General features: G+C 49.4%; 14 protein-coding genes across 14 annotated transcripts; 5 read left to right on the top strand and 9 right to left on the bottom strand.

The window, feature by feature from the left end:
- Positions 1 to 1300: 1300 nt before the first annotated feature.
- On the top strand, positions 1301 to 2773 carry BDR25DRAFT_300595 (aflatoxin B1 aldehyde reductase member 2). Its single transcript, XM_033689409.1, has 3 exons — positions 1301 to 1425; positions 1589 to 2065; positions 2208 to 2773. The coding sequence occupies exons 1-3, from the start codon at positions 1368 to 1370 to the stop codon at positions 2669 to 2671; spliced, it is 999 nt and encodes a 332-aa protein (XP_033553560.1). The 5' UTR covers positions 1301 to 1367; the 3' UTR covers positions 2672 to 2773.
- Positions 2774 to 3109: 336 nt separating this feature from the next.
- BDR25DRAFT_278026 (uncharacterized protein) lies at positions 3110 to 3612 on the top strand (the record flags this gene model as incomplete). Its single annotated transcript, XM_033687654.1, has 2 exons — positions 3110 to 3256; positions 3316 to 3612. 2 exons carry the CDS (start codon positions 3110 to 3112, stop codon positions 3610 to 3612), a joined length of 444 nt encoding a protein of 147 aa, XP_033553559.1.
- A 2431-nt stretch (positions 3613 to 6043) lies between these two features.
- BDR25DRAFT_300594 (Endoribonuclease L-PSP) lies at positions 6044 to 6750 on the bottom strand. The gene is made up of 3 exons (XM_033689408.1): positions 6513 to 6750; positions 6271 to 6426; positions 6044 to 6191 (listed from the first exon to the last, which is right to left on the bottom strand). Exons 1-3 carry the CDS (start codon positions 6678 to 6680, stop codon positions 6117 to 6119), a joined length of 399 nt encoding a protein of 132 aa, XP_033553558.1. The 5' UTR covers positions 6681 to 6750; the 3' UTR covers positions 6044 to 6116.
- Positions 6751 to 6967: 217 nt separating this feature from the next.
- On the bottom strand, positions 6968 to 7860 carry BDR25DRAFT_209952 (acyl-CoA N-acyltransferase; the record flags this gene model as incomplete). Its single annotated transcript, XM_033684623.1, has 2 exons — positions 6968 to 7666; positions 7768 to 7860. The coding sequence occupies 2 exons, from the start codon at positions 7858 to 7860 to the stop codon at positions 6968 to 6970; spliced, it is 792 nt and encodes a 263-aa protein (XP_033553557.1).
- Positions 7861 to 8808: 948 nt separating this feature from the next.
- On the bottom strand, positions 8809 to 10042 carry BDR25DRAFT_375783 (uncharacterized protein). The gene is made up of 2 exons (XM_033697411.1): positions 9099 to 10042; positions 8809 to 9050 (listed from the first exon to the last, which is right to left on the bottom strand). The coding sequence occupies exon 1, from the start codon at positions 9898 to 9900 to the stop codon at positions 9238 to 9240; it is 663 nt and encodes a 220-aa protein (XP_033553556.1). The 5' UTR covers positions 9901 to 10042; the 3' UTR covers positions 8809 to 9050; positions 9099 to 9237.
- Positions 10043 to 10313: 271 nt separating this feature from the next.
- On the bottom strand, positions 10314 to 12420 carry BDR25DRAFT_375779 (DUF1446-domain-containing protein; the record flags this gene model as incomplete). The annotated part of the gene is made up of 6 exons (XM_033697410.1): positions 10314 to 11381; positions 11441 to 11496; positions 11550 to 11633; positions 11698 to 11823; positions 11878 to 12319; positions 12370 to 12420. 6 exons carry the CDS (start codon positions 12418 to 12420, stop codon positions 10314 to 10316), a joined length of 1827 nt encoding a protein of 608 aa, XP_033553555.1.
- Positions 12421 to 12670: 250 nt separating this feature from the next.
- On the top strand, positions 12671 to 13171 carry BDR25DRAFT_349777 (uncharacterized protein; the record flags this gene model as incomplete). Its single annotated transcript, XM_033694596.1, has 6 exons — positions 12671 to 12685; positions 12717 to 12749; positions 12783 to 12797; positions 12829 to 12886; positions 12942 to 12988; positions 13016 to 13171. 6 exons carry the CDS (start codon positions 12671 to 12673, stop codon positions 13169 to 13171), a joined length of 324 nt encoding a protein of 107 aa, XP_033553554.1.
- A 114-nt stretch (positions 13172 to 13285) lies between these two features.
- On the bottom strand, positions 13286 to 14278 carry BDR25DRAFT_339625 (uncharacterized protein; the record flags this gene model as incomplete). Its single annotated transcript, XM_033693414.1, has 3 exons — positions 14001 to 14278; positions 13831 to 13952; positions 13286 to 13781 (listed from the first exon to the last, which is right to left on the bottom strand). Exons 1-3 carry the CDS (start codon positions 14058 to 14060, stop codon positions 13286 to 13288), a joined length of 678 nt encoding a protein of 225 aa, XP_033553553.1. The 5' UTR covers positions 14061 to 14278.
- Positions 14279 to 14752: 474 nt separating this feature from the next.
- BDR25DRAFT_278019 (fungal trichothecene efflux pump) lies at positions 14753 to 17071 on the bottom strand (the record flags this gene model as incomplete). Its single annotated transcript, XM_033687653.1, has 11 exons — positions 14753 to 15147; positions 15250 to 15541; positions 15594 to 15688; positions 15740 to 15914; positions 15969 to 16141; positions 16193 to 16301; positions 16350 to 16534; positions 16586 to 16633; positions 16681 to 16732; positions 16784 to 16858; positions 16904 to 17071. 11 exons carry the CDS (start codon positions 17069 to 17071, stop codon positions 14753 to 14755), a joined length of 1767 nt encoding a protein of 588 aa, XP_033553552.1.
- A 575-nt stretch (positions 17072 to 17646) lies between these two features.
- Positions 17647 to 18520, bottom strand: BDR25DRAFT_310053 (NAD(P)-binding protein; the record flags this gene model as incomplete). Its single annotated transcript, XM_033691130.1, has 3 exons — positions 17647 to 17854; positions 17908 to 18099; positions 18153 to 18520. The coding sequence occupies 3 exons, from the start codon at positions 18518 to 18520 to the stop codon at positions 17647 to 17649; spliced, it is 768 nt and encodes a 255-aa protein (XP_033553551.1).
- A 494-nt stretch (positions 18521 to 19014) lies between these two features.
- Positions 19015 to 20971, top strand: BDR25DRAFT_375765 (acyl-CoA synthetases/AMP-acid ligases II; the record flags this gene model as incomplete). The annotated part of the gene is made up of 6 exons (XM_033697409.1): positions 19015 to 19269; positions 19322 to 19374; positions 19432 to 19612; positions 19672 to 19918; positions 19970 to 20558; positions 20607 to 20971. 6 exons carry the CDS (start codon positions 19015 to 19017, stop codon positions 20935 to 20937), a joined length of 1656 nt encoding a protein of 551 aa, XP_033553550.1. The 3' UTR covers positions 20938 to 20971.
- A 131-nt stretch (positions 20972 to 21102) lies between these two features.
- Positions 21103 to 22015, bottom strand: BDR25DRAFT_310051 (carnitinyl-CoA dehydratase; the record flags this gene model as incomplete). The annotated part of the gene is made up of 2 exons (XM_033691129.1): positions 21103 to 21566; positions 21628 to 22015. The coding sequence occupies 2 exons, from the start codon at positions 22013 to 22015 to the stop codon at positions 21103 to 21105; spliced, it is 852 nt and encodes a 283-aa protein (XP_033553549.1).
- Positions 22016 to 22701: 686 nt separating this feature from the next.
- On the top strand, positions 22702 to 23553 carry BDR25DRAFT_209919 (carnitinyl-CoA dehydratase; the record flags this gene model as incomplete). Its single annotated transcript, XM_033684618.1, has 1 exon — positions 22702 to 23553. One exon carries the CDS (start codon positions 22702 to 22704, stop codon positions 23551 to 23553), a length of 852 nt encoding a protein of 283 aa, XP_033553548.1.
- A 45-nt stretch (positions 23554 to 23598) lies between these two features.
- On the bottom strand, positions 23599 to 24878 carry BDR25DRAFT_375763 (Thioesterase/thiol ester dehydrase-isomerase; the record flags this gene model as incomplete). The annotated part of the gene is made up of 3 exons (XM_033697408.1): positions 24562 to 24878; positions 23710 to 24503; positions 23599 to 23653 (listed from the first exon to the last, which is right to left on the bottom strand). The coding sequence occupies exons 1-3, from the start codon at positions 24691 to 24693 to the stop codon at positions 23602 to 23604; spliced, it is 978 nt and encodes a 325-aa protein (XP_033553547.1). The 5' UTR covers positions 24694 to 24878.
- Positions 24879 to 24894: the final 16 nt, after the last annotated feature.

Below are 24894 nucleotides of genomic sequence, written 5' to 3'. Positions count from 1 at the left end.
GGGCGGTTCCCCGGACATTCCCTCTAGAGTAGCCACGACGGATGGTTGCGATCTATCTAGGAGGCTTTTCACGAAGCTTCCAGATTTTGTCCTTCGGGGTTCGCGCCTAGGAAGCCCATGCCTTCAAGGTCTCGGAAACCTTTTCAAGTATCTAGGAAATAGCGTTGCTCTGAGCCGGCAAGGCCTCTATTCCCTAGCGCTAGAAGTATCAGTTGGTGAAAGGTCAGTTGGCACACGAGAGGAAACATCAAAACCTAACTCATAGGAGATTATAAGTGCCCCATGGGGGTCCGTTATTATTTATATGGCAAAGGCCCAGAAAAGCGATCTGTTCTCAAGGCTGACTATGGTCTGAAGAGGGTTATGCTGCGACTCTTGCTGGGTGAAGCCTGTACTGCAAAGTGGGAGCTACGCCCTACTGCAGGATTTCATTCATATCCAGCCAGGTCCTATATCTCTTTCCCGGCCTTCCTTCCTACAGCTTCAAACAGGAAGGAGAATACGACGGTAAAGGCGCGAACCGTGTTGCCTTCCCGTCGAGCGCGGGTCCTCTTCAACTTTACAATGTCTTGAGCTACAACTTAAGTTCACATTAAGTTAACTTTTAGATTAGGTTGACGCAAGCGGTCTTTGCCTAAGATATGTAATGAAGGGTTTGGCGAGAAAAGCCTTAAGCATGCTAGAGCGAGAACGCCAGCCTTTCGAAGTGTTCTGCATTGGCAGTTAGGGGAAGTGTCAGTGGGTAAGAAAACGCGTACATTAGGCAATACTACAATTGTTCCCGCTAAAATTTGTCAAGGTCATGTCAAGGCGACTCTGCATAACGATGGATTAAGTCGAAACCCCTTAGTTCAAGCATTCGGCTTTGAATCCCGTTACCAAGACTTAGAACTATTTAGATGCAGACGGCAGGCTTAGTCCAAGCGAATGGTGCCCAGCTTCATTCTCTCGCCATTTGCTGGCTAACCCCAAAGTCCCACACAAGAACATTGGGTATTACATTACAGCAGGGCGGAAGTTAGTTTTTGCATTATTGAGAAACAATGGTAGGAGCATATATACTTTACTCGGTAAAGCCCTGTACAAAATGTTAGCGCTTTGCACGGGACAGTAACAGGGCAGGCCAGCGTCATAAATCACTTGATAAACCTAGGATCTTAAACAAAAGCTCCTTACTATGTTCTGTTGTGATTCTAGATGTGCAGTGTGTATGTAGACGACAGAAACGTCGGCTTACCTAATCCCTGAAGTGGGGAATTCATACCCCACTGTCAGCCGTTACATCATCTTACCTTGATCACAGAATCCAACAGTATACTTCATCCGCAATCTTCCAATTGCTATACGGAGGCTCGTACTGTGCTACAATGCCTCTGATTACCCAGAATCCAAAGGACCGTGTCATTCTCGGTTTGATGACATTTGGTATGTACAACATACATTGATTCTGCGCAAAAATCTGTATCCTCCCAATACGCCTATTAATTCTAGCAATAAGTTCAACATTTCCCACCTCCCTGCTTATGTTGGCGCGAATATGCTGTTCTTCTCCTTCACAATTCTGAGTCCAGACACTAACACGTACCAGGCCCTGACGAATCCGCCGGCGCGCGTATAACCGACTTTAAAGACTACACCAAATGTCTTGACTACTTCCAATCGCAAGGTTACAATGAAATCGACACCGCCCGGGTGTACGTTGGCGGCAAACAAGAAGCCTGGACAAAGGACGCAAAATGGAAAGACCGTGGTCTAACTCTCGCCACAAAATGCTATCCCTATGAACCTGGCGTTCACAAGCCCGAGCGACTAAAAGAGCATGCGTACAAGTCATTAAGTGAATTGGGTACAGACTCGGTGGATATCTTTTATCTGCATGCGCCAGACCATTCAGTGCCGTTTGAGGAGACGCTCCGAGCGGTCAATGAGTTGCATAAGGAAGGGAAGTTTGTGGAGTTGGGGTTAAGTAATTTTGCGGCGTGGGAGGTTGCAGAAGTATACAACATTTGTAAAGAGAGGGGGTGGGTAAAGCCAACGATATATCAGGCCATGTATAATGCGATCAGTAAGTATGGTGCATTTATAACTACCACGGTTAATTAGCAGGGTGGATTTAGTCCACTATACTTGGTAGGAGCAGAAACAGGATGCAGACTTCTCTTTTGTTTCAAATCCTAGTGGACATTCGTATACTGACAATATATTAGCGCGATCGATTGAAACTGAGCTGATTCCCTGCTGCCGAAAGTACAGGATCGACATCGTGATCTATAATCCTCTTGCTGGCGGTATCTTCTCCGGCAAGTATAAGACCAAAGATATCCCAGTCGAAGGTCGATACTCTAAGACCTCTGAACGCACCGGGGCAATGTATCGCGACAGGTACTTCAAAGATGCTACGTTTGAGGCATTGAGGATAATCGAGCCTGTGGCTCAAAAGCACAACCTGACATTATTGGAGATCGCTCTACGCTGGTGTATCCACCATTCGGGACTCAAAACGAGAGCTAAGGGCGGAAATGATGGAGTTATCATCGGTGTGTCCAGCTTTTCTCACTTAGAAGGCAATCTGAGAGATCTGGAGAAGGGCGCCTTGCCAGACGAGGTTGTGAAGGCGCTGGATGAGGCGTGGATGATTACGAAGCCAACTACACCAAACTACTTCCGTTGATCTGTGCCGCGTCCGCTAGCATATCAACACTTACTACAGAACGGGACTAGGGGTAGACTAGATCTATCAATCCTCTTGGTAAAATTAGAGAGAGCTCTAAAGAATATTCTACTACTCTTCTCAACTAGATCAATGCTGCCGTAAAAAGGAACATCTAAATCTGGACACCACTTCGCCCTCCAACCTGCAAGTACCCCGCCCCCACCAACCAGTCCCTCGGAACAAACTCAGCCGGAGCTTTTGTGGCTTAATCCTGCAGCAAGGGTCTTCCAATCTGCAAGCTGGTTGAGTACATGTACTCCCAGCGCTGCTCTTCACAATGGGACGACTACTGCTTCATTTTTTTGCTTCTTCAATTGCTTTTGACTACCTTTTTCATCAAACGTTCTCGGCGTTCTAGACGTTACATCAACTCAAATCTTGGGACAGCTTGCCGCCATGCCTTCTCGCCAACGTCAAACGGCAGATGCTCTGGTCTGCGCCTTCAACAACATGGATAACGATGCTATTCTCTCCCTTCGCGCTCCAGACTGCATGCGCCAAATCCTTCCTCTCTCTCTCAATTTCCCTGCCCAATCGAATGCCGTATGTATTGTCTTTTCTAATTCCACCCCCCCACTATGAATACTAAGTATCTGTCATAGAAATATCTCGCCAACCTCTCAAGCATGAAGAGCCTCTTCACTTCGTTCCAGATCCGCGTTGACGACGTCATCGAAGATTTGGTGCAGAGAAAGATCGTCATGTTTGTTACCGCGCTCGGACAAACGCCTGTTGGCGAGTACAACAACGAGTATGTTTGGAAGATGAAGTTTGATGAAGCCGGCGAGAAGATTGTGGAGTGGAGCGAATTTGTAGATGTTGGGATGGTGAAGGATTTTTATCCAAGGTTGGTTGCGGAGATTAAGAGAAGGGAAGAGGAGAAGGAGAAGGGGAGTTGAGGGTTGGGAATAGCACGGGAGTTCTTGGTGCATGGTATGTTATCACCTTCTGTGGAATATGAATAGAGTGGAATTGGTGGGTGAGGCTTCTTGCTAGAATTAGATACTATGTCATAAGGATGCTGATTTCTGCATTAAATCTAATTTGTAATAATATATGAGAGTAGAGAGCCTGCCATATGATCGTCCATTATTTGAGCCGCATTAGCCCAGCCTTTATATCATTCCATCCCTTCCTTTTATTAGCTTATAGATAGAGGTTTCTCTAACTAAAACCCAAACGTCCTCCACTTTTCTTATAGCCAAAGGGATCTTACCGTCCCTAAATACGTCACTACGATCCCCCCTTCTAGTCCGTCTCTGGCCTAGTGCAACGCATCCCTTCTTCTTTCTCGAGATCATTCTATAATTGCTAACCGACTCTGCAGGGAAACTCGATACGCTAGGTCTTTGTAGGCGTGCGGCCTATAACGCGGCGCGGAGCTTGGAACATAGTGTAGAAGAGGCGAATATACTAAGTATTTTCTTCCGATCGCGGGAAGCGACCTCACAGTGAAGCGCAGAGAGGGGTAGAGAGAGCGAAGCATAATGTAGTATTTGAATCGGGGATCTCTGCATGCGGATACAAGGTCTGGGCCAGTGCAAAGCGTTTGCCAGCACCTATTGAGATGTTTTTCGTTGGTGACACTGTTGCGCCCCCATGATTAAGCCTAGGCTACATATTCATAGTTTTTAAGAAGCTTGAGGATGTCGTGGAATTTACGAAGAGCCCAGACATGTGGGAGACGTGACGGAGGTGGCAAGTTCGTGACAGTGCACCTACCGTTTCGGTCTCGCCGAATTGTAGACCATGGAGGCCTAGCAATTTCTTCACATGATTGAAGATAGGAGGTGAATTAATAGATTTTGAAGCATTGGGCCTCACGGCAAGGGACATGGTGAAAGAAATTGTTACCATAATCAGGAGAATCTGATGTGTTAAGGATCCTGATGGATGAGATGCTCGCCGGTCCGAGACCCACGATTGCAGGCTTCTTCCCATGGACTTATTGCGGACACCGCTCAAATTAAATGCGCTTAGATCGGGCTTCCCAAGAAGAGACAGGGTGAAATTCTTATATAGCTGTTCAACATCTAAGCTGCAATCTGGACTCATCCCTATGGCCTGCACGTCCTTTGTTCTAACAAGGAAGAAGAGTCCAAACCCTTGTCTCTTGCATTAGTCGCCAGGAACGATCACTTTAGTAGCTGGATATTATGTAGTGCGGGTAGGTGATAATTCCGAAATCTTGAGCGCGTCTCAAACAGATGAAGTGCCTGGAATGTAGTACCACCCCCATAAGCCTTGAAGACTCCCAGGTCTACAGCGTATTGCACATCTTGTATGAGCTATGCCACGTGATAGTTTACTTGCCACGAGCTACCTCAATATCTCTTTTCTTCCTGTACAATCCCAAGCTCAATGGAACCAAGGCTGCTAGAGGAGCTTCTCAAACACTCACCATGTTAAATCATATAGATGGATTTTGTTACACACAGGATATCGCCACTTGGGCGCATCGCGATCCTGAGGTGCCATCGCCAACTCTTTGATGAGCTTGAACGCCTGGTTGCTATCGTCGTATGCTTTCCCTAACCAGACGACAGTCCCGTCGCTCATCTGAAATATATCCTTTATCAAGCCCACTTGATGATCTCGTTCTTCAACATCAGCCTGTTGATACATACTGTAACGATCTATACGAGCATTGGGAATTCTGTATGGTGCTGCAATGTGAATAGCAGAATGATCCGTCTAGGCTGGCTCAGTCTTTGGTCAATATCTGCACACTGATATAGAAATTTTGAGTGAAACTCACATATTGACAAGTAGAGAGTTTAGGATATCTCGGGGTCAAGTTGTCACAGTGACAATTTGGCTTTAACTCCATGCAGAAGGACCAATGGCTCCATCTAACCAAAAGGGTCCGAACTGCAAGAGGTATCTGATAAACAATAAAAGTGCTAGGCTGTGAGTCTCGTCCTGGCAGCAATCGATGATTCGAATTTTGTTGGAACCGAGAGGCCTGTAGGGGAGGTGACGAGTGATACCGCTTGTAAAGAGTGTTTTCGATGTCTATTGCACAAATTCTCAGCTCATTGGGAGGGTATCGAGATAATTGAAGGGGGCTCACAGCGCGTTCGAAAGAGACAACGCCAGGACAACCATGAGGCGCTAATCATCCGAGCAGTCGCGGGAACACGAAGGTCGGCATGCGGCAGCGGCGGCTGGAATCGAGTAAACTGATACCGGGCGACCTGGGGTATGGTTGTCCGGTCGAGTACAGAAGTAATCAGCTGCTGACAGATTTTACTCACTGTTCCTCACACCACACTCCCACCTAAGCCGAGAACTCTAATTGCAAAACCCTCAACAGATTACATTAATTGCCTTGAATTATGCAAGGGATGCTCTCTGCAGAATAACCCCTCTTTCTCCTCTTCACTTCCCCTTTCCTGAAAACCTACAAATGCGCTATGCACTCAATCTCAACATCCGTCCCCAACGGCAGACCCGCAACCTGAATACATGTTCTTGCCTAGCCCCCATTAGCTATTAGTCTTGAAAGCCCGAATCTCCAAACCTCAATCTGCGCTATAAATTATGGACGGACTTACAGGTCTCTCCTCTGGCTTGGGAAAAAACTCCAAATACGCCTCATTCATAGCCGCAAAATCTTTCATATCCTTCAGATACACATTGCACTTGACCACATTTTCTATACTTGAACCCGAATCCTTGAGCACATTCGTTATGATGGTCATTATCATTCTCTAGGCACCTGATTAGTACACTCAGATTTACCTTTAATTTAATGCCCAGAATAATTCAGTACAAAGGAGCGAAGGAGGGGACTTACAGTTCGATCTTTAATATCTCCGTCAACGAGTTCATTCGTTTTCGGATCCATGCCGATGTTTCCGGAAAGGTATACCATACCATTGTATTTCACGGCAGCCGAAAAAGGCATTACGGGGAAGGGGGTGGGGATTGAAGAGGAGTTGATGACTTCTTTTTTGCTAGCCATAGTGGAGAATTAGCGGATGAAAGAGAGAGTTCGGATTTGGCTTTGACAGTTAGGTGTAGTGATGTGTGCGAAAGCTAAGGTGGGGTAGATGTCCAGCCAAGTTATATACCCACCTTTATAGCCTGGTTGTTCTCCGCTTTAGATCGGATACAGATCGTACATGCGCGCCCTAGCGCTGACATATACGCCCAAGGATGCAGGAATAGCCAGTGAGAGCGCGATTACAGCGCTTATGTACCGTGGGAGTGGGCCAGTTACACAGCAGCACGTCTAATATCTCCGATATCTCAACTTCCCACCCAATCCGGTCTTCTAGCAGCCTCCTCCACCTCATCCTCCACCGCCTTGACCTCCGCAACCTTGCCTTTTTCATTCTCTTCCATCTTAACCGCTCGCGGTCCCCTCCTCAGAAAATTATGTTCCCCGACCGAGACAAACCCGACCTTCATATACACCGCCCTGGCTGTTGGCGCACTCTCCAGATACAAGGGTGTAACTGGGACTGTAGCATCTGCCTTCTGAATCGCCCAGTCTAACAGTAACCTCCCAACCCCTCTGCCCTGAAACTCTGGGAACGTGAAAAGCGGCCCGAGATACCAATGTCCCTCGTCCCCTAGCACGTCCCGCCGAAGGCCATCATCCTTCTCAAACTGTGCCTCCCAAGCTTCTAGATTCACACCCTCCCACATCTCTGCGATTTCCTCATCGCTCCAGGACATCTGTTCCTGGTAGTTGTACGCGGCCGTCGCAGAACGTCGCCAGATGTTGTGAATGGGGTTTCCGGGCGCCATCCAGCCTGCTATGCCAATGATAGTGCCAGTGGATGCCAGGGTGGCCTTGACCCAGTTCATGTTGGGGTTGCTGAAGGAGGGAAGGAGACGTTTTGCTAGGCGGCGTTCGCGGGTGGATTGAGAGGGCGGCCGCATTGACGGAGGTTCCATTTTAGACCACCAGACTTCGGGGAAGCATGTGTAAAGGCCTTCGGCCTAGACATGAGGAGTAGGAGTTATTCATGAAATGAAATGGGACAAGACTGAGGAGAGCGGGAAGGGATGGGATGGGAAGGAGCGAAGGCAGAACAACTTACGATGCGGTCTACATCTTTCTGTTCACAAAGCGATATCTCGATTTCATCGCTCCTAAACCGCTTCCCAGGCGCCACTGGCATGGTCTGTTGCATACCAGCCGGAAGGTCCAATTTGATAAAATCCGGATTTTCGTTTTCGATGTTGCCCATGACTGTCGCATGTAAAATCACCTGAAGCCCAAAGACAGTGGCGGAGTTGGGGTTTGAGCTTCAGATGGGGGTTGTTGTACCCCACCAAATCCTTTGCTAATCAAGCTTTAATTTGTCGCCCAAAACAGCGGACCATCCGCGCGGAGCTAAATATAAATTAAGTCAATGCCGAGTTCGTATTGGTAGACGAGGGCGTTATTAGTCACTTAGAAGAAATGAGCGAGACTGAGTGAGAATGAGTGAGGAGGGGCCATTGTGGTTGATCAAAGTGGAATCTAGGCCGGAATGGTATCCAGCTTTGCATGAAACTACTGCAGGTTTCGTTAGATGCGGAATAGACGAGTCTGAGATTTGCTATGTCCACGCGATTGTGGAATCATGGTGCAAAATGCTAGTGAGAGAATGTGCTAAAAGTGTGTTCCGGGTGGTCGGAATATTTCGCTATAAAAGCTTCCAGTGTCCAGGTCAGGTATGCTTATCTCAACGTGACTTCGCGCGTAAGACGCATCAGCTGCTTCAATGCTTTTAACCCTTCGTGGCACAGCTGAAATGTTCGTTGATGCTGCGTTTCCCTCAATTCTCTCCCAATGCAATGCAACGAGGACGAACTCGGAATAATGCAGAAATGCGAAGATAGCTTGCAGCAACTCAGTCCGGATGCTGCCCAGCAGCGACTGGACGTGAAGATAAGAGCACACCCAGGGGGTATCTTCCCGCACGACTTTCCTTCCTCGCAAGGGTGTGGGTATCGACCGTCTCGATCACAAGTGTTACTTCTCTTTCACGAACAAAAACCAACCAGTCGCTCACGGGATACTATCGCAGGTCGCCCGTCAGTCATGAGCCCCTGGAAAATCGAATCGACACTCACTTCCCAGGCTTCGAGTAGCTGTCTACGAGTTCCGACATCTCCAGGAACTTCCTCCTAAAGACTCCCTCCACAGTCCAGTTTCTCAGCTGCCGAATATGCTCTTCATATATCGGATTTATTAAAATACCTCCTCTTTCGTTGTTCGATGTGGTGATTATGACGTGGTTTGGGTCGTACTCCCAGCGAATGAGGAAGGAGGTCGAGTATGCGGACGCAAAGTCATCGAATTTGACTTCAGGATGGTCGATGAGGTACGTTCGAACTTTTGGCCTTCACCAGATGTTAGAGATTAAGTCGATAGTAATTGAACAAGTCACCTGCCAAGGGATTCGATCAATCCAACTAGGGTGCGGCCTCTCAAGCTGCGCAGGCTCCGGCCTCAGCCACTCCGGCATCTGCTCAAAGCTCTGCTTGGTCCTTAGCACCTGCCACTGTGCACCTGGTCAGCATCACACGTCCAGATCCAAAGGCATCCATACCTTCATCAAGGTACTCATAACATAATGCACAGCAACCTGTTTTGGCAGCGTATCAATCTCAGTGTAACTCCTCACAATGTCGCCCACTACCGCGCTCGTCTCATCCACCCTCCGATTCGGCCTGCCGTCAAATAAGGCACTCAGATCTGGTTTATCAGGATAACTCTCGATTCGCCCACTCGTCTGGAATGCATATGCCTCCCACCGACTCTCCACGAATGTCTGCAATATCTGGTCGCTCATGCACGTCGGCGTTGTGTTGAGAGGAATTGCTTCGTAGGGGAGCATTGCCCCGAGCAAGGCCATCGGGCTCGACCCGTCTTGTTCCTGTCCGTTACCAAGCAGCCGGAGCTGCAGTGCGGCTTTTTGGACCCGGAGATGGTCGTTTTCTTCCGAAACGGCCAGGAAACGGTTGTAGAGGTCCGACTTTTCGCGGGTTTCGATTTCGAGGGCGCGCGTGAGGTGGTTGACTTGCTCTGAGAGGCATTGGATGTTCCATTTTGTACGTTCGCGCATGGCGCGCTGCGACTTTCGGTCGCGGGCACGTTTGCGTTCGAGGTTCTCGTAGTCAGGGTTTTGGGTCGAGGTTGTTGCCGGGGAGGTGGTGTCGCTTGGGGATGTAGTCGATGCCATTCCGGCCTTGGGGACCCGCCGAGGGTGGCGGGAGAGTTGTATGCTAGAGTTTCGAAAAGGGCAAGAAGAGTTGACATATGGATGAATTAAACTTCTGCCTCACGGGAGCTGCAGGAAAAGAAGGATTCAAGCTTCATGAAACTGGGGTTCAGCTCAATGGTCTGGGGAAAAAGCAGGGTGCAGCCGAGCGGCGGCGATTATCCGACCCCCGCAATTTGATGGCCGTCATGGGGAATGCATTGCTTTAGCGTTCTGGAGGGCTTGCGCTAGCCAAGCCAATGGTATCATCAAAGCTCCCGAGGAAGAGACACAGGACTGGGGGGTTGATGTTCGTCAGTCGTACGATTCTGCAGTCATTCATGAATCAAATTGGAACGCCTAACGAATGCTATCCTGGTGGTCCCATTGCGCACTCAAATACGACCGCGCTCCAAGAACCTATTCGGGATATCCACATATTTGCACCGGATATACTCGCACAGATTCTTGCCCAAGCTGTCATACCCACTTGTCGCGTTGAACCCTCTATCTAGGTGGTCCCTCAGCAGGAAATGCACCGCCAGGATGTTTGGCATCTCGCACCGATCGATGTTCTTGCCCTTATCGTCCTTCCCAAGCAATTCACGAATCTTCTCGACGCTAAGGATGGTTCGGAGCCATTCGTACTCGTCCTTGTGACGCACGAAGAGGCCAAGGTTAGCGTTTGACGACTTATCTCCTGAACGGCCCATCACCACGTATCCGAGAGGAGCGCGGGTGGTAGGGCCAAAAGACGAGAGATCGACCGGGTTGCGAGTGTTATATGAAGGCTGGTTGAAGTCGTACTCCTTGGTCAGCCCCGGAGAAGGGATGTCGACGACCATGCCGTCGGGCAAATGAGCTGTCTCCTTGACAAATGTCTGAGGCATTAAGCTAACCCAATATTCAAAAAATGGGCGTCCCATTGCCTGCCGCATATCTGGCGTCATGGTAGATCCTGGATAACCTTGCAGCAAGTTTTCGATGCAGAATCGAGCAAATGAGCCTCGATCAGAGTCCACAAAAGCACCAGCGGACAGAAGATCAGGGTCTTGAGTCTGCGCAAAGATGCGCATGTCGACTGTAGCTTCATCTTGAGACTGAGGGTCTTGAGGGACGGTTCCTGCGATCTGGAACTTCAGGCACGAGAACCTCTTGGCATGCTCTCCCATTAGGGCGAGTGTTTGCCTCTCAACCATCTTTGCCTTCTCCTCGATATCTAGCCCGGTGAGGAAAAAATGAAATTCTGCCTGATAACCACCCTTTGCTGTGATTCCGACTTTGGTAGTCGGGGGTGCAGGCTGTCCCTCGACTCCCGAGATTCGAACGGCATTCTCTCCAACTTGCTCAAGCTTGACATTCTCAATCTGGGCAGTGACATCGGAGTTGTAATAGTACGGTCCCTGGATTTCGTACAATAGTTGACTAGCGACAGTGGCGGTGTTTACCAAGCCGTGACGGCCCTGCGTATGCAATAAGCTTTCTCTCGCGCTCAAGGTTGAATGGTAGGGTAGGGTAGTACCTTTTCCATGGTGATCACTGCCTCACCATTGTGCTCGACTGCTGCGATGGGATAACCTGTATGCTAACGGTTAACAAGAGCAATCACACAGGCGCACCCTAGACTTTACCCATGTCAGTGTCGTTTACTCCTAGGTCCTTGAAGCCGCTGTAATAGCCTCCTGTAGCATATGTGGAACACTCGATCACGTGGCCTGTAGTTCAAATTTCCATGAGCGGGCGATGCACGAATCGCATGTAGGGAGAACAAATACTCACCAACCATCAAAGCTCCAGCGAGCTCTTGGACATTCTGCTCTCGAGTCCAGCCGTGCCACCACATCGCAGCACCGACAGTCACAGAAGCGTCAGCGACTCGACCACAAACGACAATATCGGCTCCTCCTATACCCTCAATCATTAGCATACAAATCATCAGGCACAGTAGACATTACATACCAGCAAAGCATGCGGCGATGCCAGTTCCTCCAAGGTAACACTGAGCACAGATGGGCTCATAACCCCAGTCCTGAATATTCTTTCCAGCTGGAAGGTTTGGGAAATTCTCGCCTTTCTTGTACAGGTCCAAGACGGCATCCGTGACGTCGTCACCGTCAACATATCCAACTTTGAGATCCACGCCGTGTTTCGCGATCAACTCCTTGACAGCATCTGCAAGTCCTTGTACGTCACTTGCTCCGGCGTTCACGCAGACTTTGGTATTGTTCTTTGCGAGCCATGGAATAGCTGGGTCAAGTTCCTCCAAAAAGTAGGGCTCGTAAGCAGCACCAACGGCCGATAATTGCTTGTTGCTAAGTTTATCCCGCTTGTCAGATCCGCGGAGAGTCATGTTGCACTCTGACATCCAGTCTCCAGTAATCACATCGACTTGGGGCTCGTTCTGTGGCTGTCAATACCTTGGGGCTCGGAAATTAGAACGATAAACCAAACCTTTGCCATGTCATGAATAGCTCGTTTCCTATCGTAAACGCCTAGCAGCATGGCTTAGATTTTGTTCCAGAGACCATAACGGGGTCGGATAATCTCACCTCCAGAACAACCAGCAATGTAGATAGGCCTCTTGTGCGCGCTATTGGCGCCGTTGACTCCATTGGAGCCATTGACTATGCCGCTCACACCGTTCTCAACTGGAGGAGCCATTGTGGGAAGTGAAAGTGGTGCGGGAGAAGTGAATTAGTCAAACGAGAAGATACTGTACCTAGGGGTATCAAGTCGCAAAGGGGAGTGCAAGATGTATCAGAAGAAAGTAGAAAGTGGGGGTATATAAGTGTTGTCAGGCTAATGTAACCGCATATCCGACAATATCCATGGTATACCCTAAAAGATCCAGTGGCACCTGACAGTCGACAGGCCAGGAGGTGTGTGTGGTTGGAGATGCATACCCGTCAGCAGCAGAAAACAGTTGGACGTTTCGAAATTCAGTCAGTATTGAGCACCCTGCATGAAGGTGGCCTCAGGATCTTTTCCTGATTGCTTAGTTCGCCCTGGGTTAGGCGTCTGAGGCGGCATGCCGCATCTGGTTGGAAGAAGATCCGACAAATTTGTGGTGGTGAGAGGATGCGTGGGGAGTGCCCAGGTGGCGCAGCGTTGTACATCATCTGGGACCCGTTACGAGGGACGCGCTAATGATTCATTAGACCTAAATACCCCTCTAGTTCTTCCGTCCCAGCAATTGTCAGGAGCCGGCTCAGAATGGAACTCACTGCCCCAAGATCTCTTGCATTATCCCTAACCGCCCCGACCCTACACATCATTAAGGGTATTTATGGCTATTCGTAGGTTTTTTTTTTTGTGGCTGAGAAGAGCTGCGAACAATTGCCTGCAGGTAGGCATTCAAATTGTTAATCTATAGGTTTGATCCGCTCTTATCCTTATATAGATAGCCCGCCACCATCTTTACGAAGGCGAATCTGAAAGCGGTTCTATGTCCTTCACCATATTTGGCTCGGTTCTCTTGAACATGTGTACTCTTCGCATGTACTTCCCTGAAAAACGCCTCGTTCGCGTACGCTTCGATAGTACTGATAGTGATTTCATTCGTCTTGTCCTTGAGAATGGCGTAACTCAACGTGTCCGACTCGTTGTTTTGCGTCTCCGACGTAACATGCCTCCAACCCTCCAGCGCATCCGCCCTCGAGCTTTCTTTGTAGTCAATTGATGCGTAGCACATGAAGGGATCGTTGCATTTGGTGATCTCTGGCCGGACGAAGGCGGACGAGGTTTCCAAAGTAGAGACATTAGTTGCTCCGCCGAAGAGGTCGCCATTGGCCGTGAAGAAGGCAATCAGGTCCGTGACGGCTTTGCTCCCCATGTGGGAATCCAGGACGGCCTGGTCGGCATATCTATTGGTGTTAATTCGGAGGCTACGAGGGTTCGAAAGAGGGTGCATACTCCTCAATGACATATATCGACTTCTCATCCGAAACATCTCGTGGAACTGTGATGGCATATCGGAGGACGCCAGGCTCAGACTGCTTTGAGTACTGGCTGACTTTGGTGAGGGCGTCAAGAACCTGGCCACAGTATTGGTAGAACTCATGAAAACTGGGTGAATTGCTCACAGTCTGTCTAGCCTCCTTGTTGGCGGCTGTGAGGTGTCCAATGACTACAATGGAAGGCATGTTGGTGGGATCTAGAGATAGCAGCCAGGAACGAAGTTATAATGAGGGGTCAGGTAAGAGCGAGCTTTCTTGAGAGGACATCGACCCAGGTACAAGGGACGCATCTCTGGCATACTACTGGAGCATGACCTGCATTTCTACGACATAAGCTGGGACCGTGCTGTTTGATGGCTGAAGGTTTCCGGGGGGGGTGGGGGGAGGGGCCACGCTGCTCGGCCCGGGAGAAGCCTCTGAGTGAGCGGGCCGGCTTTGGGGCCTTATGACGATGCCAAGTGACTACTTAGGCTATATTTAATGATACGGCACATGGGAAACAGCAATGTCGGTACAGTATACGGCCATGGCCCAGAGGGCCGTCCAGGGCGGTCCTCAAGCTTCATTCGGGCAAAGCTCGGGGTTTACTAGCCAAGTTCGGTTTAGACTCGATCCCCACTCCTGCACTTCACGACTGTTCCTTCACCAACTCTTCCTTCACTCTTCCTTCAGATGCTTCAAGCCAGCACAAGTCACCGCGCCCTGTAGTTTGCCAATAGAAAATAACAGGATTTTTGACCTCAAATCTAGATGGGAAGTCCTCTCCAAATTGCATAGTAAATAGCTTTTAACTAATGTACGGCTCGCTCGGTGTTTGATAGGCTCTTACCTTTGCTAAAAGCTGCCTACCCTCCACAAGTTGAGTCTTCGGACCCCAGCTAAACTTCTGCAATCTGCTTGACCTTTTCGATGTTTCCCCCAATAGCTTTGCCATGCATTCGCCGTTCGACCTTGTCAGTGAGATGCTTCTTCGGATCCACGGTTAACAGACTACCCACAATGGCAATACCTCCGAACCCCAGTGAGGCGAGGTATACCGTCTTGAATGACTGGCCATAGGCCGTGGGAACAGCGCTTGTGATTGCGGCGAGGATTGGTTGAGTGATTCCAGGAACCTCTGCAACTGTGCCAGCCGAAATTGCAGCCAGCACTTCTGGAAGCTCGGACTCTGGAAGGCCTGCATTAACAGCCGCGCCACCAACGACGCTAGCAATTGTCGTCGAGAGTCTGTTGGTTAGGACGGTCGTATACACTGCAACTGCGATTGAACCACCTTTTCACGTCAGCTCAAGTCCTGGATCGCTGGACCCAACACTCTCTAGCGCGCAGAGAGATGGTTTCTGCTACGGAAGCAAGACGAAAAATTTAGACGTACCCGCTGCCCGGATCGATGCCAGCATTCCAGATGAAAGGCCGATATCCTCTGCCTTGCAGAAAAGTGGTGCAAGAGATAGAGCAGCCAGCTCGATAAACCCTACGAAGAATGGTCCCAGGATAGTGAACGCAATACCCATGCTCTTCGTACTTGGTGTCAATGAAGCACAAGCTGATACAAAGGCAACCATTCCAAAAGCAGAAATTATAAGCCAATATCGGGTTCCTCCAAAGATCTTGATTATTCCGCCGGCGGCGACTTGACCAAGCGCCGTTGCTGCGGATACAGTGCACTAGGATTTCAATCAACGATAAGATACGATGTTTGGCCATCGAGTCACTCACCGAAAGCCAGCCTGCGTAATTTATGTCAGATGTGTACATGGTGGAGACTTGCTGTGGCCACAGCAGCACCGCCGAATAGTAGAACATGGATGCAACTTGTTCGTCGTCAGTACTAATACAAGACTCAGACATTCTTGCGAGGTTACCTGTGGCGCATGCAACAAGGGATATGAAGCCCCGATTGCGGAAGAACTTCATGGGCATCAGGGGATATCGTGTATTTCCGTAGGCCTCCCAGAAGCCAAAAGCGATCAGGCACATGGCGCCGATCACTATTGTGCAGATAACGGAGGCTGATTTCCATGGATATAAGCCTCCTCCCTGATGCTATTAGCGGTTGCGGTTCGTACACGCTCCTCAGGGGCAACGGCGTACCCAGGAAATGCCCATCAAGAACAATACCAATCCAGCAGCCCAAAGGAATATCCCAGGATAGTCTAGCTCCTTCATCTGTTGCTTCTTCGACTTATGCTCGTGCAACATGCGGAAGTTTGGTGGATGGTAGCAGAAGAAGAGAAGTATGATTGCCACACCAATGACAATGATGTCTGTTTCAACTAAGTCCCAGAAATCCCTAACAATTCGTATTCCTAACTCACTGAGATAGTATGTCCAGCGCCACCCTAATGAGGGATTCAAGACGAACGCACGTGCAATCTTCGGCCCAAACGTTGCAATAGGGGCGGAAGTCGCAAAGATGAACGACATCTGCTCTTTTCAGCGCCGGTCTGAATAACTACAGGGATGAGCACTTACTACCATCGGACGGTGTTTGTTCTTTACCAATTCTCCAATGGCCACACCAAAGCTCAGCTGGATGCATTCTCCCAAGCCATAGACAGCACTGGCTACAATCAACGAATCGACATTTTTGGCACACGCCCCAACGATGACACCAATCAGGCAGACGCAATTCCCGCCAATGAAGAACCAACGACGCCCTATAACGATTAGAAAGTGCTGCCCTAGGAAGACTGCAATCAGATATATACCAAAGAGGTCACTCAACCGCCCAGACACCAGAAACATGGTACTCTCCGCTTCACAGCTGTCAGCGAAGCTTCAGAACGGTCAACTTGCAACTAACCTAAGGTCCTTGCAATGTTGACCCATGATATGTTCTTGCTTGGTCCGATGTCCTGAAGAAGGTGTAAGTAGGGGCTAAAAGAATCGACCTGCGAGCGACATACCTCATCTATAAAGGTCAACACATTGGTCGGGAGAATCAAAAAGATGTATGCAGCAATCTGTGCAAGGCAAAGTCCCTGCATACATACCCCCTGTTTTATGGTAGACGCATATTGACTGACAATAAGAGTCCCGATGAATGAAACACTGAGGAAGTAGTTGTCTGGGAGGTTGTCTCCTCTCGCTGCATCATTGATTGACAGGCTGTCGGAATCCTTCGGTGGGGCGTACTCTTCTTCGATCACTTCTCCTTTCTCAAACGGTGTCTCGGTCGAATTCTTCGCAGTCATAGTTTCGGTTACAAAGTCGGTGGCAGAGAGTGACGACCAGAGAGCAATCGTGACGAAGGGAGAGGTCAAGGGAGAATCATATACGCCCTGTGAGAGCTAGTAAAGCGAGATGTCCCGGAGAAGAGGACAGGAGGTCTAAGATGCCCAACTAGAGGACATCCGGGGACTCCACGATTTCTACGCTATTTCTGCCACGACAGGGCTTCGTCGCTCGTCTCGGCATGAAAAGCTCACGCTCCTTTCTGATCTCAGCTGGAGGTTCGACCCTTCGCCCTTTTTGTGGGGCGTGATTCTGGCAGGGAACCGGGGATCCCGGTGTGTCGGTCGAGGTGTCGAGAAGGACCGAAAACTGACTCACTGGGATGGCCCCAAGCTTTGATTCTTGAGTCGTCCTGACTGCCTCCGTACTTGTCCTTTCACTAAGAAACTTTCACTCTTGGGAAACATGCTACAACACGGCCGCTTGTACTACAACTGCACGTTTATCAGCTCGTAGAATTGGCCTCATCTGGTAAGTGTCACGTGTTTAACCACCCAATGATTTCGATACGCTTACTTCAATATTAGCGAACTTATCAACAGTTCCACCCTCCGTCAATGCACATCACAGCACCTGTGATGAACGAAGATTCATCGCTTAGAAGGAAGGCTATTAGATGTGCTACTTCGGATGGCTCCCCTAGTCGCTTCAAAGCCGCTGAGCTGTTGTCGAGCTTCAGTACAGTAGGGTCCAACCCAGCCAGTTGCTTTGCTTGGGTAACCATTGGCGTATCAATGGTTCCTCTAGGAAGATTTTTTGTTAGATCCCTCGATTTATTAGACCAAGGATAACTTACGGCGCAATGGCGTTAACGCGGATGCCCTTTCCACCCATATCTTTAGCAGCACTTCTTGTCAGACCAACTACTCCATGCTTGCTCGCCGAGTATGCCGCATTCTTTGTGCGGCCTTGGAGCCCAGCAACAGAGGCAGCATTTACGATCGCACCACCTTCTCTCAGTGCCCGAAGCTCAGCACGCTGGCAATACCTAGCGGGCGCAATTAGACGTAGATCCATGGTATTCATCGGAGAGACACCAACATTAATCCAGTCAAGTTTACACCGATGACGAGGTCCCAATCATCATCTTCCAACTCATCCGCCCTCTTAACCCCAATGCTTCTTCCTGTTACACCAGCAATATTCGCCGCGCCATCCAATTTGCCAAAATGAGAGACTGTGGCAGATACCCAGGCATCTACTTGCTTTCGGTCCCGGACATCTAATTTAAAGGTAAAAACCTCGCCACCCATTTTCTGAATTGCGAGTGCGGCTTCCTGAAGTGGCCCTTCCCGGACATCCGCTAGTGATACTTTCGCTCCTCTTGATACTAGCAGATTCGCAGTCTCTAACCCTATACCGGAAGCGCCTCCGGTTATAGCGATGACTTTGCCTTTGAAGCTCGCCATGATGGATAACAATTGAATGAGTTTAATTGAACCCTGACGAACTCAGTAAGCAGCGACAAGGCCTTCTTGAATAGCTCGAAAAGGAAATAATCCTGTCAACTTAACGTCTCATTCAACGAGTATGGTCACATCGTTAGGCAGGATTTCCGCAGTGATCCACTCCGCTTGGATAACCTTTGCCGACATCTGACGGCACGTGATTCATTGCCGCGCCCCATTAGTTTCACGTCATCTCCCTTTTTACCTTTAAAAAAACATCGTGGCAGCATATTGCGCTAGTACTGGGAGTCTTTTGAAGGGGCTGAGGGGTAGCCATTGGGCGGGCGAGATTGGCTGCTTGGCTGCATTTCGAGGAAGGCAGTTTCCCTATCACTGCGGCAATTCGTCGAGCTGCCGATTTCCTTATACAAAGCCTTATCCTTAAACCTGCCATGGCCTGGCCACTCAGTCTCGTTCCCATCAGGGAGTTTTAGACCGACAAACTACTGTACACGATGGCTGCCCACCGGGTTTACCGATCAAACTATCCACCTCCCCAGATCCCTACAAACGTATCTGTTTCTCAATTGCTTCAGCGCTACAATCCCGATGATGTGGAGTCAGGCAAGGTCATTTGTGAGGATGATTGGACTGGGAAGAAGCTTACCTATTCTGGTATTAGAGAAGAGAGTGCCAAGGGAGCATATGGGCTCAGACACGTGATGGGGCTTCGTGAAGGGGATGTGGTCTGCATTTGTGCGCCTAACTCTGTAAGAGTATCTCACAATGCTCCAAACTGCTTGATTTCTAATATTCTTTTAGGTTGAAGTTGTGAAGTTGATACATGCAGTTTTATGGTGTGGAAGCACAGCTGTGTACGTTCTCGTATTGTAGTTATCAAGAGAAGCCGAATACTAAGGCGTGCAATCTAGGTTGATAAATCCACTGAGCACCGAATACGAAATTGCGCACTGCCTAGATATATCCCAACCTCAGGCTATAGCTGTAGATGCTAATACCTGGCCTACTGTTTCCGGCGCGGTGAATAGCGAGCCAGACTTTTCCGGACTGAAGGCCATCTCAATCGACGATAGCCAATCCTCGCTCAAGAATGTATGGCTACGCAGCCACTTGTGTCATTTTGAGAAAGACCAATTACTAATACCCTCAAGGTTGTTCCTTCCACATTGCTATTCGACCAGACAGAATCCCTGCTTCCCTTTGATCTCTCAAGTCGAGACAGCAGAGATCATACTGCAGTTGTATGCTTCAGTTCGGGGACGAGTGGGAAGGCAAAGGGGGTCGAATTGTCGCATTATAACCTCGTCGCCTCTATACTAGATCTCCGAGCTACTGATCCAAATTACTGGAATGGTAGTATCAGAGGGGTATTTTTTGCTCCGTTATGTCACATCTACGGTATAGCAGCGAAAATTTTCACTCCAGATACCTGAATCTAATGCTTTTTAGGCCTCATGACTGTCGCATTAATGGGCACGTGGCTCGGTTCTTACACGATGTTGATGAAACGCTACACACTCGACACCTTCCTCGAACTCTCAGCCAAATCTAACGTAACCGCTCTCCGCATCCTCCCGACGATCGCTGTAGCTATTGCTAAACAGCAAACCTTCAATCTCTCCCGCCTAAACTGCGTTAAATATATTATGTGCTCCGGTGCTGCATTGCCTCCTGCTATCATTACCTTTTTCCATCAACACTTTCCGTCCGCACCTATCTTCCAAGGCTACGGAATGACGGAAACGCATATCACGATGTTAAAGCCGGAATCGGCGTACCGGATAGGCTCTGTGGGCCGTCTGTTCGCTAACATCGAAGCGAGGGTTGTCGATGAGGAGGGCAAGGATGTGCAAGAGGGAGAACAGGGAGAGATGTTGGTTAGAGGTCCGAGTATCTTCAAGGGATACATGAGAAACAAAAAAGCAACGCGTGAGGCGTTTGATGGCGAGTGGATGCGAACGGGAGATATCCTGAAAATTGATAAAGAAGGATTTTGGTGGCTGACGGAGAGGAAGAAGGAGTTGATCAAGTACAAGGGGTAAGAGCCTGGTCCTTTTATTTCCATTTCAGACTGACGCCAAAATAGCAATCAAGTTGCACCAGCAGAACTCGAGGCCATTCTCAACTCTCATCACCACGTGAGCGAGGGTGCAGTGTGCGCGCTTTGGCATGAGGATCAGGGAACTGAAGTTCCGATTGCGTATATTGCTCTTACGCCGGATGCGAAAGCGTCTGGTAGGGACAGAGACGCGATTGCAGCGGATGTGCGAAAACACGTCGACGCAAAAGTCTCGCCGTATAAGAAGCTTCGAGGAGGTGTGATAGTTCTGGATGAAATTCCAAAGTCAGGGAATGGGAAGGTATTGAGGCGGATGCTGCCAGCGAGACTGGCGAGGGAACGGCAGGGGAAATTATAACTTATTGAAAGTTCACCACTTCCAAACAGCAGCAGAGAGCTGAGTTTATCTAAGTCTTTTATTTCCATGTTGTGAAACTGTCTAATGGCAACATGCTAATCAATCAAAAGTTGGCGCCAAGAATTTCCCCAATCTACCTTGTACACATGAAAAACACAACCAAACTTACAAATAACTCCTCTTCCAACTCGGTTGCCTCTTCTCCCTATAAGCCGCCAACCCCTCGGACGCATTCTTACTCCTCAGCATATTCTCCGCCCAAAGTTCCTGCCCCCTCATCGTCGCCCGGCTAACACCTGTCTCCCACGCTTCTCGCGCCGCCAACCTTGAAATAATAACGCTATCAGGACTCAGGCTCGCAATCTCCTTTGCATAATCTATCGTTCTATTCAGCAATTTCTCCTGCGGTACTATTTCCTTCACCAGCCCCCATGAAAGAGCTTCCTCGACGGATAAACGGCGTCCGGTGAGTATAAGATCCATAGCGCGATGGTTACCAAAGAGGAGGAAGATACGCGGGAGAGCGCCCGCAAGCGCAGAGACGCCGCGCAGGACTTCTGGGAGCGCAAAGGTGGCGTTGGGAGATGCGAAGATGACGTCTGCGTTGAGGATTGCTTCAAAGCCACCACCTATGTATTCCAATACGTCAGAAAATCCGTGGCAGATTTAGGAAAGGAAATTTATGGTTACCATGAGCATGTCCGTTACAAGCCACTACAATTGGCTTCTTCCCCGTCCTATTGCTCATCCCTGCAAATCCTCCACTGGGATACTCGTGCGCAATCTCATCTGTGTGTATGATATCTAGCCTCTGCTTTAAATCCATGCCAGCGCAAAACGCCTTGTTCCCGGCCCCGGTGAAGACGGCGCACCGCAGTTCAGGCTCTGCGTCGTACCATTTCCAGAGTGCACCGAGCTCGAGTGTGGCTTCGACGGGAAGACAGTTCATGTATTTGGGGCGGTTGATGGTGACGAGGAGGATATGTTTCGCCGGAAAGGTGATTAGCGAGTGTTGGACGTGTGGGTAGGGGGTGGATATCCAGTCTGGTATAGGGTTTTTTGTACGTGGAGTTGTCATTGCGCCGGGTTCGGAGTAGAGAATTCGAGGACACCAGCACGGAGAGGAATTAATTTGTGAAGTCTAAGCAAGTAATTGAAAGCTTCGATCTTTCAAGCACCGATATAAAGCCTCAAATAAAGGCACAGGCTGGGGAAAGGAACGTTAACAAAGAAGCCAAGTTGAAGCTCGAAATCTCAAGTCACGATGAAAACATTCATAGCCCTCAGCCTCAAAAGCTTACCCTAGAAGCTTCATCAGAGTCCAGAAACCACCGAGGTCCAGCATCACCTAGAATTCAAGCTCAATGATTCATTTCTATCTCAGTCCCTCTTGGATCTGAATCTCATTCGTCGTTAACCCCGGCTCGTGCTAATGAATCATTAGCGTACCCCTCAATTCCCTACGAGGATCCTGGACCATAACCTCGGATTTAAAAACCCGGAAGGATTCTTGACACTAACACAAGACATTCAGAGACTGCTGGGATATGTGTAATGATTCATGAATGTAAGTGAATCGAGAAGCTTAGGGAACGAAAGGGTAGTGCGAGGACCAAGGCTCGGGATCTCGATTCGCATGAGAGAAATTCTGGGGTCTGAACTCCCTGGACTCTCTTCTTCGATCTCCAACTCTCACCTCTGAACTATTCTTAACCTTAAGCTCTTCTCCCCTCCCAAGCTCTGCCTGCCTCAGTCCTATCCAAAATGTCGCCCTCACACCCACACCCACACCCAACAAACACCCCTCCGCCCCCAACCCCCACCTTCCTTAAACTCTCCTACCCTGCCCCACGCGTCCTATTAATTCGCATGGACCGGCCCTCCGCCCTCAACGCCATGTCAACAGCCGCACAATGGGAAATGGACAGTGTGTGGAGATGGCTCGATACGGAGCCCTCTCTCTCCATCGCCATCATCACCGGCACAGGACGCGCATTCTCCGCGGGCGCCGATCTCAAAGAATGGAATTCGTCCATGTCGGCCGATGCCGATCCTTCAAAGCGCATGGGCAATGCGCCGAAATTCACCCCGCTGAGTCGGCGGCGAGGGAAGAAGCCTGTCATAGCCGCGGTCAATGGGCTCGCGATGGGAGGAGGTTGTGAGTTTGTCGTCAACTGCGATTTGGTGGTTGCGAGTGAGGAGGCAGTGTTTGGGTTGCCAGAGGTGAAGAGGGGAGTTTCGCCAATAGGGGGTGCGTTACCAAGGCTTATTAGAACGGTGGGGCTGCAGCGTGCGACTGAATTTGCATTAATGGGAGAGCCGATTTCCGCACAGACAGCCATGGAGTGGGGGATTGTGAATAAAGTGGTGCCTAAAGAAAAGGTGGTAGAGGAGGCGGTCAAGTACGCGGCGAAGATTGCGGAGAATAGCCCTGATGCGATTATATGTACGAGAGCGGGATTGAGACAGGGCTGGGTGTCGGCGGCTGTGGAGGAAGCCGTGTCGATTACAATGGAGAATGAGTTTGCGGAATTGCAAAAGGGGGAGAATATTTTGGAGGGGCTGAAAGCTTTTAGTGAGAAGAGAAAGCCTTGTTGGAAGGCCAGTAGGCTATAGAAGATGAAGCGAGAAGCTACGTTTTGCTGTATATATTTTCATGTAAATCTATAGACTACTCCTCAAAGGGCTCTGCCGAATCTTAGCGAACCCATTTGACCTGAAATAATCGTCAGCCCTCATCTTTACAGTCATGTAGAAGCTCGCAAAACTTACAGTGCAACCCGCCCATCACTCCGCACCACCGTCTGAAAGATAACTTCATCCACGCCACTCTTGCTCCCGACCTTCCACATCCGCGTCTCCAAGGCATCGCCCGGGTACACAATATTAGCAAATCTTGCCTTGAAGCTCTTTAACCTCTCTGCCTCGCTCTCACCCAACTCCTTCAACAGTCCATGGGCAGCAATATTCCACGTTCCCAGTCCCTGCAAAAACGCCCCCTTGAAACCGCCTTGTTTCGCAAACTCATCATCAGCATGGATAGGATTATAATCTCCACACAGCCGATACAATAAACAAGTTTCCGGGGTAGTCTGAAAAACATGGACAGCATCCGGTGCCCGATCCGGAGGATTATAGGAGACGGTGTTAGGCCCTCGTGGTCCTCCATACCCACCCTGCCCAATCCCAAAAGCCTTCGCACTCATTTTCGCGTAAACAGTGCCCGTTTTTGCATCTCGCATTGTCTGCACCACCTCCTGAATCATGTTCCCACCCTTGTCGTACACACCCACAATTTCGGCGTTGATTTCCAGATCCAGACCCTGAGAGCTCACAGGCACGGGTCTGAGAATCTCAATCCCGCGCTCACCATCGACGGAGCGCTTTGGATCAAAGGTCGGGACACCAGGGACGTCGGTGACAAGGGCGCGCTCGAAAAAATCGTAGACGTCTTGGGAGGTTTGTTTGAAAGGGAGGTTGATAGGGAATGTTGGGAAGCAGGAGAATTTTGGGTGCAATTCGTAGAGGAAGTGGAGCTCGGACTTTGTGCAGCCGATTGCGTTTGCCTGAAGCGATATCAGCTCTGTATTACATGGGCATATTGTGTGAAGGTGGGGACTGTACAAAGAGTAGAATGTCGCGTCGATTATAGCTTGCTTTGACGGTTGGAAGTTTGAAGCCCACGGCTTTGTGGAAATCGACATTGTCGTAGCGGCCAGACGCATTTTTTACAGGCTTATCGCTTTTGGAGGCCATCGGGAGCTTATTCTATCTGGCGACGGGCGAAAAGCGAGATGCAGTGATAGATGACAGAGCAGGAATCTTGAGAGATAGATGAATAGAAAACAACAGTTTGACTCAACAAAAGCCGGGGGCTAATACGGCGACATCGAACCAAACACATTGAGCTTGTTTTAGCTCAGTGACCGCTTTGAATGTAGAATGCGGGTGGAAGAG

Source organism: Lindgomyces ingoldianus (assembly GCF_010093535.1).
Source record: "Lindgomyces ingoldianus strain ATCC 200398 unplaced genomic scaffold BDR25scaffold_3, whole genome shotgun sequence".
Taxonomy (NCBI): domain Eukaryota; kingdom Fungi; phylum Ascomycota; class Dothideomycetes; order Pleosporales; family Lindgomycetaceae; genus Lindgomyces; species Lindgomyces ingoldianus.
The sequence above is the reverse complement of the archived record's forward strand: the minus strand, read 5'-3'. Positions and strand labels throughout refer to the sequence as shown.